Source organism: Engraulis encrasicolus, chromosome 8 (genome assembly GCF_034702125.1).
Source record: "Engraulis encrasicolus isolate BLACKSEA-1 chromosome 8, IST_EnEncr_1.0, whole genome shotgun sequence".
NCBI lineage: Eukaryota > Metazoa > Chordata > Actinopteri > Clupeiformes > Engraulidae > Engraulis > Engraulis encrasicolus.
Genome location: NC_085864.1, coordinates 33,085,067 through 33,107,147, shown reverse-complemented (window position 1 = coordinate 33,107,147; position 22,081 = coordinate 33,085,067). Strand labels below are relative to the sequence as shown.

The 22,081-nt window shown below is 40.6% G+C and overlaps 1 protein-coding gene across 1 annotated transcript; it reads left to right on the top strand.

Annotated features, from left to right (window-relative positions):
* The first annotated feature begins 956 nt into the window (after window positions 1-956).
* On the top strand, window positions 957-20,125 carry LOC134453647 (TRPM8 channel-associated factor homolog). The gene is made up of 9 exons (XM_063204433.1): window positions 957-1,131; window positions 12,348-13,067; window positions 15,532-16,137; window positions 16,490-17,478; window positions 17,603-17,697; window positions 17,825-18,038; window positions 18,365-18,604; window positions 18,832-19,163; window positions 19,418-20,125. Exons 2-9 carry the CDS (start codon window positions 12,463-12,465, stop codon window positions 19,649-19,651), a joined length of 3,315 nt encoding a protein of 1,104 aa, XP_063060503.1. The 5' UTR covers window positions 957-1,131; window positions 12,348-12,462; the 3' UTR covers window positions 19,652-20,125.
* The last annotated feature ends 1,956 nt before the right edge of the window (window positions 20,126-22,081 follow it).

Genomic DNA, 22,081 nt, shown 5'->3' with positions numbered 1-22,081 from the left:
TCAGCAGGTGCTAGATCAAAAAAGATAGTGTATGTAGAAGGGGGCACATGGGTTGCCAAAGACTTAATGTATTGCGAGTAACGTTTCGATCATAGATATTCTTCAGGCATCTTGATCTATGATCGAAACATTGCTCCCAATGAATAAAGTTTTTTTTCCAAACAGTGTGCAGATCCTTCCGTCCCTTCTACATACTGTATGCCTACAGTGCCTTGCTCACTTCAGCAATGCATTAATTTATACCATACCAAGTAATGAAGGATTGGACATGGCCGTCGATGAGGAAAAATAAGTAAATAACATACGTACGTAAGTACAGGAATTGTAAGAAAATGAATTTGTGGGAATGTGTTGGGTAGAACTAACTCCAATGTGGAAACTACTGTGGTAACTTGAACAAGACAAAGGCAAAGGGACATCGGCAAAAACAAAGGACTGTGGTCATAAACTGAATTGCTTTCCCGTAGTTGCTGATAACATAGTCTATTGTCATCTTGCTCATGTGATATGGTTAAATCCCGAGTGAATTGTATTTTGTTAAGTGTTCTGAAGACAAAAATATCAGTGCAATCAAGAACACACTTGAAGGAAAGCTTAAAAATTGGAGTCCAATGAGTCGAGGATAATATACATTTATACTGTTGGGGCACATCCATAAGCTTGACCAAAAGACATGCCATAAAAAGGTCAAAATGGGGAATACATTTAAAATAATTGATTGAAAACACCTGAATTGAGTTTGGCCATACATCAAGTCCAGAAAATATCAACAGTAGTCAAATGTTTGTGTTGTCTGGAAGTCGATTACAAAGTTGAGCAGCTCTAACATGTTTAGGCTACCAACATTCTTGTCTGCATGGAGTTATGCCCTTTCAAAGTGAGTTGTCCTGAGGCGCAACCTTAGATCAAGTTGACAGAGAAGAGACAACCTGTCAAACTCTCCCAAAAGACAAACTGAGCAGCCCAACAAGATGACCAGACAAGGGAAAACAGCCCACCTCTCTCTGAGGCTCCACCTTTTGCTCCAGTATATAGGCTACTGATTGTCATGGCCTGTAGTCTTGCACAGGACAGACAGGCTGTGGCAGAGAACAAGATTGCAGCACTTTTGTTAAGTCTTCAATAGACAATGTAAGTAAACGTTTTGTTCCTTATTAAGACTTTTTTTAATAAATGGTCTTAGGATAGGTACATCTAAGTAAGTAGGCCTGAATAGGTGCTTTACAAACCTGTATTAAGGAATTCTAGTCAAACAGTGGGTACACCACATCCAGACTTCTTATAATCTGGTGTATTGACTGGACATACAAATTACATGAGTTTGGGGGTGGAGGTGGTGGTGGGGGGGGGGGGGGGGGGGGGGGGGGGGTTGTTTGGCAGTAGACTATGGAGCCATACAGTAGTTGTATTACAATGATGTATAGTAGCCTAAGGGAAAGAAAGCATATTATGCCTCTAACGCTTTGCTGAAAAGCTCAACTACATCACAATACTATTATATCCCTATGTTTATCCCTCAAGGTCCAGTCATTACCATTTTGGTAACCGCTACCTTTAACAAGGTTCTCTGCAAAATAGGTTTAATGAGGTGAACTGCTAGCCTGGTCCTGACCATCCCATAATACTACCATTTCAATTCGTATTTGGAGCCAATCCTTTGGCGGAAGTACGTAAGATGGCTCGCGAGGCTAGTGAACTGCTGCAATGTGCTGTATTTTAGCTGTGTGTAATCGTCGTCAGAATGTGACCTAATAACAACTAGACTGCCTGTGCAGTCGCCTTCGACTGCTTAAGGTATATCCCCGAAACGCGACGCTTCCAGTCCCCCATCATTCCTACCACTCCCGTCCACCATTTCGTAAACGTATATACAGACGTGACATGACGCGCATAGGCTTAAAACCAAACGACTATTGTGAAAAATGAAGCAAAAAATGGGGCAAATGGTAATACTGTTTTAATGGTTCAGTGGATATACCACATTAGGTACAGTGTAATAACCAGTGTAACAATATTTAATACAATGTCATTTTTTTTACTTACATCATGTGTTTGTGCGTAAGTGGTATTACATGGTATTGCATATTGTTACACTGGTATTACACTATATTACATGGTATTGCATACTGTTACACAAGTTACTACACTGTACATGATATTGCATATTGTTACACTGGTATTACACTAGTATTAAATGGTTTTAAATATTGTTACATTGGTTATTACACTGTACCTAATATGGTAGATTCACTGAAATGGTGAACCATTAAAATAAGGTGTTACCGGGCAAATCAATCCACCCAGTCAGAAGTTATGGGCCAAATGAAAATTCCGCCATTTTGAAAGTGTTGTCTTCCAAACTCGAATCAGTTCATGAACCTACCCTAGAGCATTCACACACAAAATCTGGGACAAATCCATCCAACCGGTCAGTAGTTATGGGCCAAACAATAATTCGGCCATCTTGAATTCAGCCATCTTGAAAGTGTTGACCTCCAAACTCGAATCAGTTCATGAACCTACCCTAGAGCATTCACACACCAAATCTGGGACAAATCCATCCACCAGGTCAGAAGTTATGGACCAAACAAAAATTCGGCCATCTTGAATTCAGCCATCTTGAAAGTGTTGACCTCCCAACTCGAAGCAGTTCATGAACCTACCCTAGAGCATTCACCCAAAAAATCTGGGACAAATCCAAACATCCGTTCAAAAGTTATCGCGTTAACACGAAAGACCTTACGCGGCGGCGGCGGCGGACGCGGACGCGGCGGCGGACGCGGACGCGGCGGCGGCGCACGCAAAACCATTACATCCCCGACGCTCCGCGTTTCGGGGATATAATAACAAGCCAATGGCATACTGATTCCCTCAGTGCCTGTCAAAATGGTTCGGCTTGCTGAATAGGCTACCTGTTGTCTGTCTCACAACACAGACTGAGACTTGCAGAATTAAAGTCAGTCATAGGTTAAAGTCCACAGTTGCTTAACGGATTACAGTATCCTCAACTGTTTTTTTTTTTCAGTCTTATCTGCCTGTTTCATGCAAAAAACCCAAACGTGCAAATGCGACGTGACTGTCAGAGAGAGAGGGAAACTCGGTGGCTCTCACCACAAGCTAGAACCATCACGTCAGCAGTGAGGTTTTGCATGACTGCAGGGAAAGAGATATGTGGAGGAAAGCGAGCTGTGGGGTGGAAAGCTTTAACCTGGTTCTCACGCAATGGTTGTTCAGCTCACAAAGTTGGGCAAAAATGCATGAGGGTCTGCGTGTTGACCAGGCTAGGAAAGTGTGTCTTGACTGAAATAATGTTTTTAAAAATATATATTTTTGGTAACACTTTCTATGAAGCCCATATCTATAGCGCATTTTAAGTGTATTTATAACTTGTATTGTAGGCCTATTGTATTTATGTATAACTTAGGCCTATTGTACTTTGTACATTGTAATTAGGCTACTTATAATGTATTATGACCAGTGGTGGACAGTAACGAAGTAAATGTAATTACTGTTGGCCTACTTAAGTAACATTTTCATACTTTCATACTTTACTCAAGTACATTTTTATTTGGCAAGACTTTATACTTTTAGGCCTACTTCACTACATTTCAAAGCGAAATTTAGTAGGCCTACTTTCACTTCGCTACATTTACAGAAACACTCGTTCCTTAGCCTATTCGTTCCTTTTTTATTTAAGGCGATACACGGCAGGTGAATTAATTAATTTTCAATGCCCTAGTCAAATGAAATCTGAGATTTCACGCTGGTGTGAAGAAAGTGAAACTGAGTCCGATTGGCAGACTCAGAGATTCGCCATTGTGATTGGTTGTAATGTGTCACGTAACAACAAGCTCTACTGTACAGTATTATTTTTAGAACAGAAGCCAACAGAGCCAGACCACTGATGTTTCCACTGTTGCGACTTCCTGTGCTATATCTGCCTTGTGGCTTACAATAGAGTCACATAGGCTAATTGCCGGTTTTGTAGCGTGTTGGTTTCTTGAGTCAAGTAAGCTGCACAGGATGCCTAATGCTGCTTATTCCAAACCATCCAGGCGCACAACTCCGTGATAGACTTTCCCCTCAATACATTGCCGTATTTTCTGATGTAGTTGGGGATATCAAATACTTGTCTCATAGACTCCCCTGTCATCAAAAAACTTGCTTCAACATTATGGAAAAGAGGCTTGTGTAAAGGGTTATTTTGTATCTTTACATGAGGATTGCCTTGGCCACCACATGTTGCAAAGAGGCTGCATGCAACATGTATCCTTGCAACATGTATCCTTTCCGGTCAAGTCAGTAGGCAGTGGATATGAAAAGCACTGGCAATACCACCAAAGTGAGATTGTAAAAAAAACAATAGTAACAAAGTTTAAAAAAAGAGAGAAAAAAGTAGACTTTGGCTAAATATTGGCCCAGTGAGGTGCACAGACACAAAAGACTTTTTCATGATCAGACAGATAAGTTGTATCAAGTAGGCTATTGCAAATCATTGGCATCTAGCAAATAGAGACCATTACAAGTAGCCTATATGAAGATGTTCCTATCTTTAAAGGTAGCTTAGAATCGCAAGAAGTCTGTTTGTCCATACATAGGCCTAAGCCAACCTTAACATAACTACATAATAATAATAACAAGAAGAAGAAGAAGAGGTCTACCAAAACCATAATTATAACAAAAATTAAACATAAAGTACTTTATAGGCTACTCTAACTTCAAACACCTTGCCTGTCACAAATAAGTAGGCCTATAGTGGACTGTTAGGACCTACGGCTGGGGGGTATATGTGGTAGTTGTTTCTAATAGGCATATTAATCAATTTTCAGCCTATAATCATTGTACATATAATTAATTTAATGGCCCTTTCATGTGTCTCCTTTTTTTTCTTATTTTCTTATTTTTATTGTGACATGTTCAGGGTCTCATGTATTAAATGTTTAGAGAAGGTAAAAATGTAACTTCTGATGCCTATTAATATCCAATGGAACTTACTCCACAAGTGTTTCCTTCTGAGCATTCTGAGGCCTGTTTATGGCCTAGTTGGTATTTGCCTATTGCAAATCAGAAGGATAGTTACATTAGTATAATGAACCCCACACATTTGTGCAATACTTGGCCTACAAACAACTTAAATATTAAAAATTAATTGTCAATCCATAAACTTGCCCACTCAAAGGCTTTCATTTTTAAGTTTTTATTATGTACTTTTAATACTTAAGCAATTTTTGACGGCAGATTACTTTTGTAACTTCTCTACTGACTCAAGTAGTAAAAAATCCGTGAGGCTGAATACTTCTATTTACCTTTATACCTTGAACTTGAGTTAGTTTTTCAATGGGCCACAGGTAAACTGTGAACTCGCTTAAACTACTCAAGTATGACATAACTGGTTGTACTTCGTCCACCACTGATTATGGAACTATAAACTCCTAATAATAGCTTCATATGATGCATTTAAAAATATTAACTAGTTTATGAATATCCATTAATACTTACAGCAAGCAGGTAATTGGAGTGCTTCTGGGTCAGGTGTCTTCACAAAAACCTTTTTGTTTGCTTGGGTGCCTCATCCAGTGTAAGGATGCGTGACCTCTCAACAAAAACTTGGTCAACACTTGGTCCAGGTAGAAAGATGCTGAGGCCACACTCAAGGTTGCACATTTTTTTAACTTGTAAACTTTTTTAACTTAAGAGATTGTTGATAAAGGCCCACCACGCTCATTGTTTAAATGTGCAATCTGTTTTAGAAGGTGCAGGATTCAGTAGAAATTTCTCTATAAAAAGAAGACAATCTGCACACTTCAGGTCTATTTTTGTGCAAAGAAGCTTTACTTGACTTGCAAGCTTTCGGTCCTTAGACCTTCATCAGGCAGACTTTACTTTTTTAAAAAGTAAAACAAATTGCAACCTTGAGTGCCTCCGCATCTTTCTATCTGATCCATGAATCTGGCTTATAATGCCTTATGACGTATCCTCAAAGGGTTTTTTATGAATGCTTATGACTCGGCTTTAACAACTAGCAGGCTGGTTAAGATGATGGGGCTTATGCAATGTACAATGTCTATGAGCTCAGGCCTGATGCCTTATACCCCTCTATGCACATAGACCTCGGATTGATCACTACTGTCATAAAGAGGGCTCATAAGCATCGGACTATAAATGTTCCATGTGATGATTTTTATAGTCGTGCCAATGTGTGTGCTGTAAGTAAAGTGAATGTTTCTATATGGATGCACATCTGCTTATGCTATACATATGCGCCCTTGATGCATCATACTGTAATGTACTGTAAGCCCCATCAGCCTGTAGTTTATATCCAGTTATGAGCACTCATAACACCCTTGGATTTACAGTATAAAGCATTATAAGCTAGATTCATGGTTATTCATTACTGTTAACATAATGCATCATGAAAGTAAGAATTGCTGTTAGTAATTATAATAATAAATTATTATAATATAATAATGTGCATTATAATTTGTTATAAATGTGCTCATAATGCTCTATAGACATGGGCTTCATAGAAAGTGTTATCATGTTTTTTTTGTTAAAAGTTGCTTTTTGGTATAAGTTTAATTTATTCCATGGGATTCAACATAACAAAAAAAAAACATGTGAAAGTAAGGTAGTTATATGGTGATTTGGTAATATGGTGATTATATACAACATAGCTTCATGAAGAAATGCTATTTGCCCCTTATAGCAGGGTAGATTAGACCCTTTTTTTTGATCCGATATTTCAGTTCATGATACAAGCACCCAAATTGGCACAGATGATCCTTAGGCATGTTTTCAAAAAAAATATGCGGGCCACTTGAAGTTCAAAATGGCTGCCCATTTGCCAAGATGGCTACCATACAGATATGAATTGGCAACTGAAACAACTGTTCAAGTGGTGATACAAGCACTGAAATTGTCATAGATACTCCTTAGACACACTCCTTTTGAAAAGGCATGCAGACTACTCGCAATCCAAGATTTTATCCAAGAAAGCATTTTCCTAGGTGGCCACCATACATATATGTGTAAATGTTGACTGAAACATTTGTTATTAAAATAGTAATACAATCATCAGATTTGGTAGAAAATACTCCCTAGACATGACAAAAGGATGTGGGTATATTGAAATACGATATTGCTGCTCAGTTTCCTCAATGGTCGCGACAAACACATGAAGAGTTTATTTGCAAAACGGTGTATCTCCATTTTGTAGAATGTTGAAATTTGTATTGGGAATTCCATTGAATTGGATTGCAAAATGTATTTTATATAGGTTAAAATAGTATGTTCTCAAAATATTTGGATGGTAAGAATATGCACATAGGTAATAGGACCTCTGAACAGTCATTTCCAATAATAAAATGCAGAAGTAAAAAAAATGGAGATACACCGTTCTGCAAATAAACTCTTCACATGTAGAAGTACTGCAGGAAATACAGACAGTGATACAAGTGCCAAACAGTTCAAAGATCCATGCACAGGTTCTAGGTGAACACAGGAGTGTTCAATACTTCAAGAGAAAGAAGTTTACAGCACACTTATTTGCTTGTTTATTCAGAGCGAACAACGTGTTTTGCCTTTGTGCGTCATCAGGTTCGCTCAGGCATTCTTGAGATCTGTCAGGTGTGCCTTAATAGCATTGTGTCACATGATCTTCCCTTAAAGTCAGAGTATTTTTTTAAATGCACAATGTAATACATAGAACTATATACAATAGAAAAACTATGGAGAGTCTATGGTATTACGTCACACCTGACAGATCTCAGGTAATGCCTGAGCGAACATGATGGTGAAACTGAATAAACAAGCAAAAGGTTAAATAAGTGTCCGGTAAACTTTTTTCTTTTGAAGTATTGGTGTATGAAGTATTGAAGTATCTTGGAAAATTGATGGCCATCTTGAAATTCAAGTGACATGCATGCGTTTTCAAAAGAGTTGTTTGAGGAGTATTTGTACCAGGTTTGGTGCTAGTATCGGCATTTGAACAATTGTTTCAGATGCCAATGGGGCATCCAAGTCACGCCCTTCTAGTTCCGATCCATGGGGCTGTAACTCACAACATTTTGAATGGGAGTGAATGGAGCGAGTGGAGCTAAATCCTGATTCCGTTTGGCATGTGCTCTGGATTTCACATATGATAGCAGTGAATTTTTAAGGTTTGGACTGGTCTCGTAAGACTTCTCATTTTCGCCAGGCATTGGTTATAGTCAGGGAGCATTTTCACCGAAATAAAGTCCCGTGGGATTTTTTTGATGAAAGCAAGCCACCCATTCAGATGTCTCAAGGGCACACCAAATAACAATAAAAAACATGTTGGCAGTCTGAAATATTGTGCTGGCCAGCATGGTGGACCACACGTAGAAACCGTATCCTTGCCGCATATTTCCGGCTATACCGCAACCTAAAATGTATTTGTTTGGTCATTTTCTTTCCTGTTTCATCCATATTCAGCTTCAGTAACTCCAAGTATATGAAATAATAATGGTTACATGTCACTATTCAGACATTAGCACCCAATTGTCGGAGTAGCAGCATTTTCATTAAAAAAAAAAAAAAACATACCACTACTACGACATTATTTATTTCCATTGTCGGAATAGGGGCATGATACTATATAGTTTTGAAACATGCCGCTTTTCCGACATGAATAATTGTAATGTGCTCATGCGAAAATGTGCCCAAATCAAAACGATTCCTAACCCTAACCGTCAGTACAGGTGGATATGCTTTTTGCTGCTCAAGCGTAAATGTGCCTAACCCTAAAACTATGCCTAACCTTAGCCGTCAGTAAAGGCATGTGTTTATTACAGTGTGCCCAATCCTTAACTATTCCTAACCTTAACCGTCAGTAAGGGCATGTGTTTATGTGTGCGTAACCCTAAACATCAGTAAGCGTACATGTGCCTAACAATGAACCAATGTCAAGTCAAGTTGGTTTTATTGTCAATTTCTTTACATGCACTGGTCATACAAAGAATTTGAAATTACATTTCTTGCTTTCCCATGCAGACATAGACTAATCTAGGTAAGGACATAGACAGTATAGACATAGACAGTACTCATACATGGACATAAGACAGTATGGACATACAGTGCTCATACAGACATTTAAAGTGCAAGACTGGACAACAGAAGACTTGTAGAGAACATACATTAAGAGGAGGTATTTTGTTGTGCTTTTTCTAAAAGTCCTTTGTAGCGTTCTGACATAGTAATAGCAATAGTAATAGTAGCATTTGAAGAAAAATAAATATTAAAAAAGGTCTATCAAGTACACCAGCAGCAGTGTGTGTGTGTGTGTGTGTGTGTGTGTTTAGTGCAGGTAGAAAGTGCGGTGTGCGTCTGTGTGTATGTGTGTGTGTGTGTGTGTGTGTGTGTGTGTGTGTGTATATGAGTTGTGTGTCAGTGTGTGTATGTTTGGGTTTAGTGCAGAAAGTGCAGTGTGCTTATGTGCGTGTGCGTGTGCGTGTGTGTGCGTGTGCATGTTTTGAGTTAGTGCAGGTTGAAACTTCAGTCACAGATGTAGTAGTGCAGGTGGAATGTTCAGTCGCAGATATGGTGGTGGGGATGGGGGGGGGGTTGTCAGTGGCCTGGCTGGCTAGAGGCTGACAGTGGAGGGAGAGTGGGTTGAGTGTTCAGTATCTTGATTGCTTGGTGCATCGAGCTGCTCGCAAGCCTGGTGGTACGGGAAAGGAGGCGCCTGTACCTCTTTCCAGAGGGCAGGAGGCTGAACAGTTTGAGTGCTGGGTGGCTTGTGTCTTTGATGATCATCAGTGCTTTCCGGGTGAGGCGTGCGGTGTAAAATGTCTGCAGGGAGGGGAGTGGTACTCCAATGATCTTCTTCGCTGTGTTCACAACACGCTGGAGTGTCTTCCTGTTTTTCTCCGTGCAGCTTCCTCCCCACACTGTGATGCAGCTGGACACAACACTCTCTATGGTTCCTTTGTAGAATGTTATCATGATGGAGGGTGTAGCACTTGCCTTCTTTAGTTTGCGCAAGAAGTAGATGAACAATGAACCACTGACAGGTTAGGTTTAGGAATGAGTTTTTTATGTTTAGGCACAGTTCCACTTGCTTATAGGTTGGTGTGCACACATTTTTCACTGACAGGTTAGGTTTAGGAATGAGTTTGGTTTAGGCACAGTTCAACATCGACGTGCGAAGGTGTGTGTGTGTGTGTGTGTGTGTGTGTGTGTGTGTGTGTGTGTGTGTGTGTGTGTGTGTGTGTGTTAGGAGAGGAGAGGAGGGGCGAGGAGAGGAGAGAGCAGAGGAGAGGAGAGAGTGTGTGTGTGTGTGTGTGTGTGTGTGTGTGTGTGTGTGTGTGTGTGTGTGTGTGTGTGTGTGTGTGTGTTAGGCCTCTCTCTCTGAGTGTGTCTGTTTGTTAGGCCTGTGTGTGTGTGTGTGTGTTAGGCCTCTCTCTCTGAGTGTGTGTGTTTGTTAGGCCTGTGTGTGTGTGTGTGCGTGTGCGTGTGTCTAACGTGATGGTGCCTGGGACGGTGTGGCCTAGTCAGGCCTAGTGTCTGGCCTAGTCAGCCAAGGCCAGTTGGCCTCGAGGACGCTGTGGAGGTAGGAGGCAGGAGCCTTCATTTAAAATGTGTTTATTCATTTAAATGTATTTATTTGCTCATTTTATTATTGTGTGTGTGTGTGTGTGTGTGTGTGTGTGTGTGTGTGTGTGTGTGTGTGTGTGTGTGTGTGTGTGTGTGTGTGTGTGTGTGGCCTAGTCAGGCCTAGACTGAACATTGAACATTGTCTAGTCTAACATTTATAATATACATTGTGAATTGGAGTTCATTGTGATTTTCAGTTGATTTAAGGCCAATTTATACTTATTGGCGCTGACGGTTGCAGAGCCTGTGCAACCGTCTGTGCGCGACCACACCCCCCGCGCAGAGGCTCTGCAACCGTCGTCGCGCGCCTCGAAAAAATCCTGACTACGCGACAGACGGTTGCGAAGGTCGCAGAGAAAAGGCGCTGTGATTGGTCGTCTCGCTACTTCCTTGTTCTCCTGGCGGCACAGTTCTCCGGTAGTTTACGAGAGCCAAACTGTCAATATTCTGTGGAATACGAACGCTTTCTTTCTAGTCTTTGTAACTAAATGATGCTACAATGACTGAATTAGTAAGTAACAAACAAACAATAGGGGCTTACATCAGTTTTGCACTCGCGGCACAATGCCTCCAGTCTGACTACTGTACTGTAGCCTTGTAGCTATGTAGCCAAATGTAGCTAACGACATGAGACCTCGTGCGCAGATCTATAACATCAACAGTGGTTAGCGACCGTAAGCAACAGGCGCCGTTGCTGAACTATAATCTGCCCTTTAGGCTACATAATAAACAAATCATTATTTTCACCATTTATTACTAACTTGCATAATTAACCCCTTCACATTCCGACAGATTTGCCTGAAAACGCCTCTCCAAATTGAAATGGTTGCTGTATCCCAACCCTTTGTGCTATTGAGATGAAAACACCCATTTTGGAAAGCAGACACCCTCTAGTTTTGTGATCTATTGTCAGTTTCACTGTAAAGGGTTCTGCTGAAAACTGGGAACTCTTTTTTCATTTTTCTGGGAAGTTTTTGTCATTTTTTCCCCTCGCCAAAGAAAAAAATATATACATAGATATTACATAGTCCTTTTACTGTAATGTATCAGGTTATAGACATAATGGAACAAAGGCCACAAGTCTGAACAACTTGTATTTCAAATTTGAAAACAAAATATCAAAAATTGTGTTTTCTACACCATTTTATATGTGGGTATGCCTAGGCGTTTTTGCAAAGTCCTATTTTTGGAGACCAAAATGTTGTTATTTTCTTATATGCTTCACAATTTTTCCCTGCACAATATTTCACTGCCAACATGTTTTTAATTGTTATTTGGGGTGTCCTTTAGACAGTTGGATGGGTGGCTTGCTTTCATCAAAAAAATCCCACGGGACTTTTTAGGCTCCTTGACTACTAGTCATTAATTATCAGGTATAGCATAGGGATCTAGGGGGGAATGCAGGGTGGATCGGAAAATAGATTTGATCAGTCCATTACAAGCCAGTCAGTCCCTGAGCTTCTCGGAAGGGGCAGAGACTTGGGTGCCCCATTTACATCAGTATGGCAGCCATCTTGGAAAATGGGCAGCCATTTTAAATTTGAAGTTGCCTGTGTGCTTTTTCATAGTCGTAATGTCTAAGGAGTATCTGTGCCAATTTTGGCTCAAGTATCACAAACTGAAGTATGGGGTCACTAATCTGCCCAGCTACTAGAGTATAACATAGGAACGTGTGTTACATATCCTCATGTAAAATCCACAATCTGTTGTGTTTGTGTGTTTTGATTCTACAGACCGCTCAGACACCTCTCCAGTCCAAGACAAAATAAAAACTTGATATCTGAGTTTACAGTCAGAAGTCAGAAAAGCTGGTAACTTCAAACTATCGCCACACAACACATATCCAGTATGGCAAAGGAGGAAGCTTATTCTACCCTGATTTGTGGAATTCAAGAACTAAACTTCGACAAGCCGTCAGTTCCATCTCAGCTGCTGTTGAATGGCCACCATGCTTTCCCTTTGGTTGTGAACACAAAGGATCACGTCCTTGTAGCTGCATCGCGTTACGGCCTTGGCCGCGTAGTGGTTTTGGGGCATGAGGCATACATGTTCGAGTTCTCAGATCTAGTTAAGAATGCACTGGGATGGCTCAAACCCTCCTCTGGCAGGGCTAAAGTAGGTGTCCATCCAAGTTACAAGTCGATCCTTGATGACATCTCCCCAGTAGAAGCAGAGGTGTGCACATTTAGAGATGACTTGGGGGTGTATGTCACCGATGCTTATGATGTGGGTCGCATTAGTGAGGAGCTTGTTAGTTTCCTAAAAGAGGGGGGAGGGATCCTGATTGCGGGTCAGGCTTGGCACTGGGCTTACTCGAATCCCCAAGAAAATGTCCAGCTTGAATTCCCAGGAAACCGGGTGTGTGGTGTCGCAGGTATATACTTCACAGAGCATTATGGACATCGTGAAATTGTCTCAATTCCATCAAGCATCCCTTTCAAGTGGTTGTCACGGTAAGGTAACAATTTTACAATATCTGTATTTGATATGAATGTAAATTATATTTAGAAGTAGAGATGTCCGATAATATCGGCCCACAGATATTATCGGCCCGATAATAGCATAAAATGTAATATCGGCCAATATCGGTATCGGATTTTTGACCTATCAAAACCGATATAATAATGCTTGAATGACTGTACACTTTTCTCCTTAATTATTTTTCTATTTTGCATAGACAATGTTAATATTTGGAAAGATTTGTTGCATTCGAGAATGCATCTAGTGGGGCATTACAATAAAATTAAGCATATTTTGTTCCACAACAGCAGATTTGTAATGATACCTAAAATTTGTTATGAGGAAAAATAACCCACATATATTGACATCGGTATCGGCCGATATCGGAATCGAAAATTGAGAGTTGGACAATATCGGCATATCGGACATCTCTATTTAGAAGGCATTTATACTGTATTGATATACATGGGTAGATGACGTGACGTGTAAATGTTGCTGTCACAGGCTCTTAAAATTAAGTACATTCATCCTTTCAAAATTGTCAATGTTTTAAATGATTAAACTAATGTTGTTGTTGTGAACAAGTAATGTGTAATAAATCCAGAGCTTAAATAAGTATACTTAATTTTGAGTCAAATGTCACATTTGTCCTATGGTGTGACTGTCGCAAGCCTGGTTCTCCATATTAAAACATTTTTAAATAAATAATCAAAGCTCAGTTATTTGTCTAAACAACCCTGGCATGTTTTTCAAGGTGTCTATTTTAGCAAGTGGCAATGCTTAATTTTCCTGTTTTTCTGAGACCGTATGGACTTATGATACTTTGTCACAGAAAACAATGTCCTGTGGTGTGACATCATATCTTTTGGTTAATTCTGTGGATAATCATCTACTTTTGAAGCTCCAGCGATACATAAATTGTGACTTTAGACCCTAAAGAAGCCAATGGCAAGGGTGGATTTTAGGGAGTTCTTCAATCAATCAATTATGTTTTGCTACCACAAGATGTATTCGTTTTGTAGTCCTTTGGTGTGACAGTCATAAAATACATTTTGACAAAAGTGTATATTTTACATCTTTTTTCTCATGTAGATGTATGCAAATGCATCTTACTAAAGATGAAATTGTATTTCAGTTGGCAATGACATGGCCTTTAAATTAACTCAAAAGCTCAAAAGTCCTATGGCGTGATGGTAAAAGTCCTATGGTGTGACACTTTGGAGTATCACACCAAAGGACAAAAGGTCACACCAAAGGACTAGATATCTGAGAAATAGCTTTTAAAACAACTGGTTGTACATTTTTTGTTTATTTTATGGTTTGACTAGATAAATATTGTGTATTCAAATTACTTATTCCTTTATTGGCCATTGGAATTTATACTTTGAGACATTGTTAATGAATATTTGCTGTTGATTTAAGATACTGTCAAAGGATATAAAATGTAATTAATGGTGCAAATACAACGGTAACAGTGAAGGAAAGATGAGTGAGAGAGGATAGAGAAGTATAGATGAATAAAGTATGCTGTGGAGAGCTCAATATAGCATAAATGTGCTGTCCAGCTTGAGATACCAAACAGGCACTGGCCACTACACACTACAGGTTCAATGGTGTGACAGTCATAGCATACCTACAAAGAGGGTGAGGTGTGATGGTCATGCCAAGGTCACACTTCAGTATGAGTCAGGTTAAATTTAATGACCGCATGGCTGTCATTAAGTGTTACGATAGGCTGATAACCTAAGACTTAAAGAGTTATAAGCATAAAGTGTAGGTCAATATGAACTACAACATTACATTATGATCAAAAGACAAAATAATCATGTTGATGAATTTGTTTCTGGCTCAGTTTTGCATTTCTGTTCTTTAGTGTGACATGAATGTCCAATGGTGTGATATTTTTAAAACGCTCAAATATTTGTTTGAGCTTAACAATACGTTTGATAAACACTGAATATTGCATTAGGGAAGAACAAAATATCATCCCTGAAATGTTAGTATGAATTCGGACAATTTTGAACATTTAAAAAGAAAGATATCCCTATATTTCCTCGATGATTTCTAATAAGTTTACCTCTAATGGGGGAAAAATCCTTAATTTTGTATTTCTCATTAAATTAAGACTTTAAAAAAAATTCAATAAATATGAAGAGTGTAACAATGTTCATAAAACTCCATCAAGCTATTTCTACATTACTTAATATATTTATTTCTTAACGTCACACCAAAGGACATATTTTCAGCAAATTGCTTTATCAACGTAAATAAATAATCAATTAATAGACCAACATTGTGAACACTTGGATTTTTTGAAAGATTAATTGCTGCACTACGTAGACATATACTTTTTTCCCTCATAAACAATGTTTTGTGAAAAAATAGTTTTTTTCTGCCTAACTGTCATCTACCCGTATGTACCTTGAGTAAATTCTTACTCTTATCTCTCTCACACAGAGGTCTTCAAGGAGCCTACTCTACGATTATGCGAGGCATCCAGGAGCTTACCTTCAAAGGACCTCCTGTACCCAGCGAGCTGCTGCTGAATGGCCACCATGCTTTCCCTTTAGCTGTGAACAGCAAAGATCAGGTCATGATGGCTGCCTCGTGCTATGGCCTTGGCCGCATAGTGGTGTTGGGACACGAGGCATACCTGCAGGATTTCCCACTTGCAATGCAAAATGCCCTGAGATGGCTGCAACCTTCATTTGACAGGGCTAAAATAGGCGTCAGTCCCAGCTGCAGTGGCATGGTAGAGAACCTGTCCTCGTTTGATGTGGAAGTCTGCCAGTTCAAAGATGATTTGGGGGTTTATGTCACAGATGTCTACAATTTGGGTTCATCAGCTAAGGATCTGGTGAAATTCTTAAAGGCAGGGGGAGGGCTTCTTCTGGCTGGCCAGGCATGGCACTGGTCGAGCACCCATCCAGAGGAAAAGGTGCTCCTACGCTTCCCTGGAAACCAGGTGTGTGGGGTGGCTGGAATTCACATCACTGAAAGTTATGGGAAACATGAAGAGATTGCTGTGCCATCAGACCTTCCTCTCAAATGGAGCTCAACATCGTAAGCATCTCCACTGAATGTTGTTTTTACTGTTTTTGAGGTCTGAGGGTTTAGGGGTCAGGTGCTAAAGTAACAATTAGAAATGAGAACAAGTTAATTTACCTTTCTGGCACTTGTATATCTCTATGTTTTTACTGTACACATGGAATGGTTGGTTTTGCAGTGGAATTAATGTCTTTAAATGGCTTTTTCCACCAAGGTAAGTTATTTTTCTGACATTAATTGAAGACGGAGCAATGACTGAATATTGCTTGAGAAAATCAACTGTTTGTACTTTGCTGACACCCCTAAATTCCCTGAATTCCCCCCTGGGGATTAATAAAGTTACTCTACTCTACTCTACTATTCACAGGAGAAGTGCAAAATCTGACGACGATCTGGAATTCCTGCTGAAGAATGTGTCAGAGTTTGATATCCGTGGAGATGCAATCCCATCAGAGGTCCTGGTCCATGGTCCCTTGGCGTTCCCCATCGCCACCACTCCTGAGGGAAGGGCCTTTCTTGCTGGAGCTCAGTACGGCCTGGGCAGAGTCATTGTGACCACCCATGAGAATTTCATTTCTCAAGGGCCTATATCTCCATTCTTCCTGCAAGCTCTCCAGTGGCTAGACCAGGGGCGCAATGGGACAGTTGGCATCGTACCTAGGCTGAGACAAGCTACTGATCCTCTAAGCAAGTCAGGTCTTTCCTGTCAGGTCACTGATTTTACTGATGGCCTCAGTGTCTATGTGTGCACCTCATACAGTGATGATCAATGCACAGAAATCCAGAAATTTGTCGCTGAAGGTGGAGGGCTGCTGATTGGTGGCCATGCCTGGTACTGGGGTTACAGCAACAATGCTGCTGAAGTTCTGATGAAATACCCAGGAAACCGCATTCTCAATCAGATGGGTCTCTCAATCCTGACCAACATTGTAGACCGAGAGTTGTACAGCGCTCATTCTGGCAAAGAGTTAATGGAGGTGTATCAGTTTCGTGAGTTCCTGCCTCTATTTGCTGATTACATGGTTCAAAGCCAAAGTCTTAGCAAAGATCAGAGGGGCTGTCTCGAGAAGATGGGCAGGGACTGTGCAGACTACCTCTCCATGTCGGCTCATCACTGCGCTTCCTACTCCTCGGTGCTGGACACATTAACAGATGTGTTGAAGTCTGGAAAAGTACCACAGGTGTCAGAAAATCGCCCAGTGAGTGACACTGAGGAACGCATGCTGCTGGAGTTTGCCAGTGAGGTGTGCAAGGTTTGCCCAGATCCAGACGCTCTCCTGCCCTACATCATCAAGGATCCTGTTGTCCTGCCAACAGTCAGCAATACTAAACTGCACATTACTGCCATGACATCAGGTCAGTAACGCACCTGAAAAATAGACACAAAACCTGTTTACAATGGAGGATAGATTTTATCATCCCATTTGCCTTAATGGGTTTTTGTTTGTCTTCGGTTATCTGTGTGTTGGCTGTGCTACAGGACAAGAAGAATGGATCAGCACCGGTCTGTACCTCTCCCCTGGCATGAAGACTGATATTGAATTTCCTCAGCAAATAGTGGGAAATGGTTGGAAGGTAATAAACTTCTTATCCTAAGTACCTATGTTTAATTTCTAGAATCTAGTACTGTATATTCCATTGTAGTGCAATGCCGCACAGGCAGGTGCAGATATCTCTCATAATATGTTTAAATCAAATTTAGGTGCAGATTGGCTGCCAGTCTGACAACCTTAGGAAGTTGGACGTGTTGAAACGAGCTCCAGTGGTTTGTGAGAGCTTCCCTGTGGACAATAGCATCATGCAGGTGTGGAACCTCTGGGGAGGTCTCATCTACCTGGTTGCCCCACGTCAATGTGAAGTGTTTCATGCAGAGGTTGTGGTGCAGGAAGCTGTCCGAGCACCATACTACAAGTCAGGTAAGCAAATGTTCCATTGTGAAGTTTGCGAATGAGTCTGGGTGCAAATGTATTTGAAATGATTCACATGTATCACTCGCGTTTGCCAATGTTGTCAGTGTTTTACCACATCTGACACAGTCTGAAATTTGCCCATGTCAATATTTGAAAGGTATTTAGTCTGAGTATGTGAGGTGCTTACAGTACCTACCATTACACTAAAATAGCAATGAATTTCTGTAATGCAAGTCTGTAATCTGGAAGAATTTGGACTAATTTGAGTGGAATTTAAGCAGTGATTATTATGATCATTCCATAATATGTGGCTTCCAAAATGTGTTTTTCAGGGGAGACGAGCGTAGATGACTGGGTGAACACTGTGCGTCATGAGCCTGCACCATGGGCCGAGTTGGAGTTTGAGAACCTCATAATCACCCTTGACTCTAAAGTAATCAGGGATCTAGAACGGCCAGACCTGGTGGCTGACCAGTGGGATGCAATGATGAGAGCTGTTGCTGACCTGGCAGCAAAACCTGCCACGTTCCCACGTAAGGAGCGGTTTGTGGCGGACGTACAGATATCTGCCGGTAAGGAAGTTTATCGAATTTTACATGGTTAACAAGATTTTTGCAATGTCATACAAGGTATATTTAATTGAATCAGAGATTCAAAGCTCAAAGTCATTTCATGGTTTCATATCACAGTTTTACATTAGAGTTTTGTCGATGAACTATGAATCTACTATGTATCTATCTACAGTATGTATCTATCTATCTGGTCTTGTGAATTTTACTTTTTCTATTTTGGTGATAAGGATTCATGCATTCTGGCTATCCGATCATGATGCACACTGGATCGGCCCCTGACCTGATAAAGCTAACCAACAAAAAGGACGCCTGGGGCCCCCTCCATGAGCTGGGCCACAACCAGCAGCGAAGTGTCTGGGAGATCAGCCCAAACACCACTGAGGCCACCTGCAACCTCTGGTCGGTGTATGTAAGCGAGACGGTGCTTGGCGTGCACCGGGCAAAAGCTCATGATTCTTTAGAACCTCATAAGCGATCGGAGAGGACCCAGAATTATGTCAAAGGAGGGAGGAATATCAATAACTGGAGTGTTTGGGTGGCACTTGAGACATATTTGCAGGTAACGGGTTTGTTTTCAGATAGGCCTACTTACGTACAGTATTCATACTGCAGCAGTTGCTTTTTGTGTTTTCCAAGTCATCCATTTCCTAGAGAAATATTTGTGTCGATGACATTTTTTTGTCATTTTGCTCTGCCTCTGTTAGTCAGTTTCTCTATTGATGCCAAGCAAACTATTGATGTCATAGTGGAAATTCATTAATTGTAATGGAGTCGAAAACTTCCCTTCTGCTTTATCTTCCTCCTCATCACTAGCTTCAGGAGCAGTTTGGATGGGATGCCTTTAAGAAGGTCTTTGCTGCCTACCACGATATGGAAGGTGTGCCCAATGACAACGATGGCAAGATGAACACGTACGCTGAGACCTTCTCCAAAGTGGTGAACAGGAACCTCACATCATTCTTCAGGGCCTGGGGCTGGCCAATCACAGCTGAGACGGAGAGAAGGCTCGCAGATATGCCTGTCTGGAGCAATCATCCATTGGCCTAGTATGCCGTGAGACTTAATAGGTGTTATGACTACTTAAATGTGACATTTTTTAATTATATGTAATAAAAATGGAAAACACCTTATTAATGTTTTCTTTCCTTCACTGCCATGCACACATTTTTCTGTTTTGCAATATTAAACACTTTCCATTTGCCTTTCACTTCTATTCACAAAATAGAAACAAATGACTGTGGCCATTAAATTAACTGCTTTCCTGTAGTTGCCAGTGTTGCCAGATTGGACTACTTGGGATGAGCGTCTGCGGGTAAAAACGGGGAAAATTGGCCATTTGGTGTTTAATTTCAGCTGTTTTGAGCCCATAGAAGTCAATATAATTTGTTGAATTTGGGCGGAATTTAGCGCATTTTGAGAACCTTTTGGGCGGGATTTGGTCAGACACATCTGGCAACACTGGTTACTGATAACATTTTCTATTGTCATGCCTAAAGGTGATGATACACAGGGCACATTGAGCAATGTCTGGGTAATGATACTATAACATTGACACCTTGAAAAAGACTCCTGCGCGAGTCGAAACGCGTCGGTGCGTGTGGAAAAAATAAAACTTTAAATAGCAGTGTTGCCTCGGGACCCTCCTTGACTTTGAAGTTTCTGATGCCCTTTTCCCTTGAAGAGCAACTGCACAACATTTGATTGAGACCCAAGGCAGCGCTCTCCCATCTCTCTCCTTCTTACTATAACATTGTTTTTTAGATTGTCGCACAATATTTTTTTATCAACAGAACTTGGATTGGCAGCAGACAACTTTTTTCAACCCTTCCATCAGAAAATGAATACCATAGCCAACCATGATGTTTCCCGGCTCTTGCTGACGTGATAGTTAAATCCAGAGTGATTTTTTTGTGAGAACAGTGTGGTGTGATGTGGCGAGAGACCAGTTCTCAACAGAACAGACTTCCCATCAAGTTTCATTTGACATTACATACAGTACATCTATGTATAGCCACTTTGTAAGACAATAATATCTGTCAAATCAAGAACTCCCTTGAAAGAATGCAGACATCCGCCAAGGAAGCTGTTTGATAGAGCAATCTAACACTGCGCTCTGATTCTCGATTGTGATTGGCTGATTGTAAACCGTTGTAAATCGGGCGTGAACACACACCATTCCAACTGAAGATTCTATGAACGTTTAAGTTACTGGTTTATCACTGGCCCATCCACTGTCACTCACCAATGTTAAAATGCTCAGTTATTATTTATTATTTCATCACTTTATTGTTATTGACCCATCACTGTTACTTGTCCTGTCTTGCACTTTGATGTCAGTCTGTAAATGTCAGTCCTGTGTCCTTACATGGTATAGAGAGAGAAACGTAATTTCATTTCCCTTGTATGACCTGTGCATATGCAGAAAGAGACAATAAAAGCTGAATTGACTTGATAATGAGAATCTGGTGAAATCGGGGAAGGAAATACAGGAAGAGCACATCTTTGCACCATCTGTGGTTGAGGTGTCAGTATGATTGCAAACACATTTCATTCTTGAGGTGTTTATCTCCATTCGCTGAGTTTTTATAGTGTGTTTCTGGCAGCGTGACGAGCGCATGCAAGCCCGGTAGTGTTGCCCTGGTAACCAACCACTTCCTCAACTTGTCAACTGAATGATGTGGGGCAAATTAATTATTACGGCACTTTACAACAGATTTAGATGGGCAATAAGCCACTGAATCTGTGTGTTTGTGTTCGATTTATAATGGCTAAAGGGGGGGTTTACGGCACTCCTCTTCGCGTTGTGCCCCACTCCCATTCCCCCACACTAACCCATGGCCTAGTGGCTTATTGCTTAATTTGACTGTTACACCCTAATTTCTGTCAAGTCTTTCTGCCTTCTTTTTATGTAGTTAGAAACTCGATGTCAAAATTTACTCTATCCCACAATGGTGAAGAATCCTTTTTTAAAAGTCTCATTTCTGGACCATGATCCGGATCACCATCAAAGTTTAATCACCTGTTCCTTTGGTCATTTCCAACAACTCCACAAAGTTTCATCCAAATCAGTTCAGAACGTTTTGAGTTGTCCTGCTGACATACAGACAGACAGACAGACAGACAAACCAACTCGACCGAAAACATAACCTCCTTGGCGGTAGTAAAAATTGGAGTCCAATGAGATGAGGATAATATACATTTATAGGCCTACTGTTGAGACAAATTTATACACTTGACATAAAAAGATGAAAGTGGGGAATGAAATGAAAATTAAAATGATTGATTAAAAGCATCTGAAATGAGTTTTGGCCATAGGCTTACATCAAGTCCAGAGACTGGGACCGCAAACTGAATTGCCCTTCTGATGGGACTAATAAAGTTATCTGAATCTGAATCTGAATCTGAAAGCATCAACAGAAGTAACATGTTTGTGATTTCTGGAAGTTGATTATGAAATTAAGCCCATAGGCTAATGCA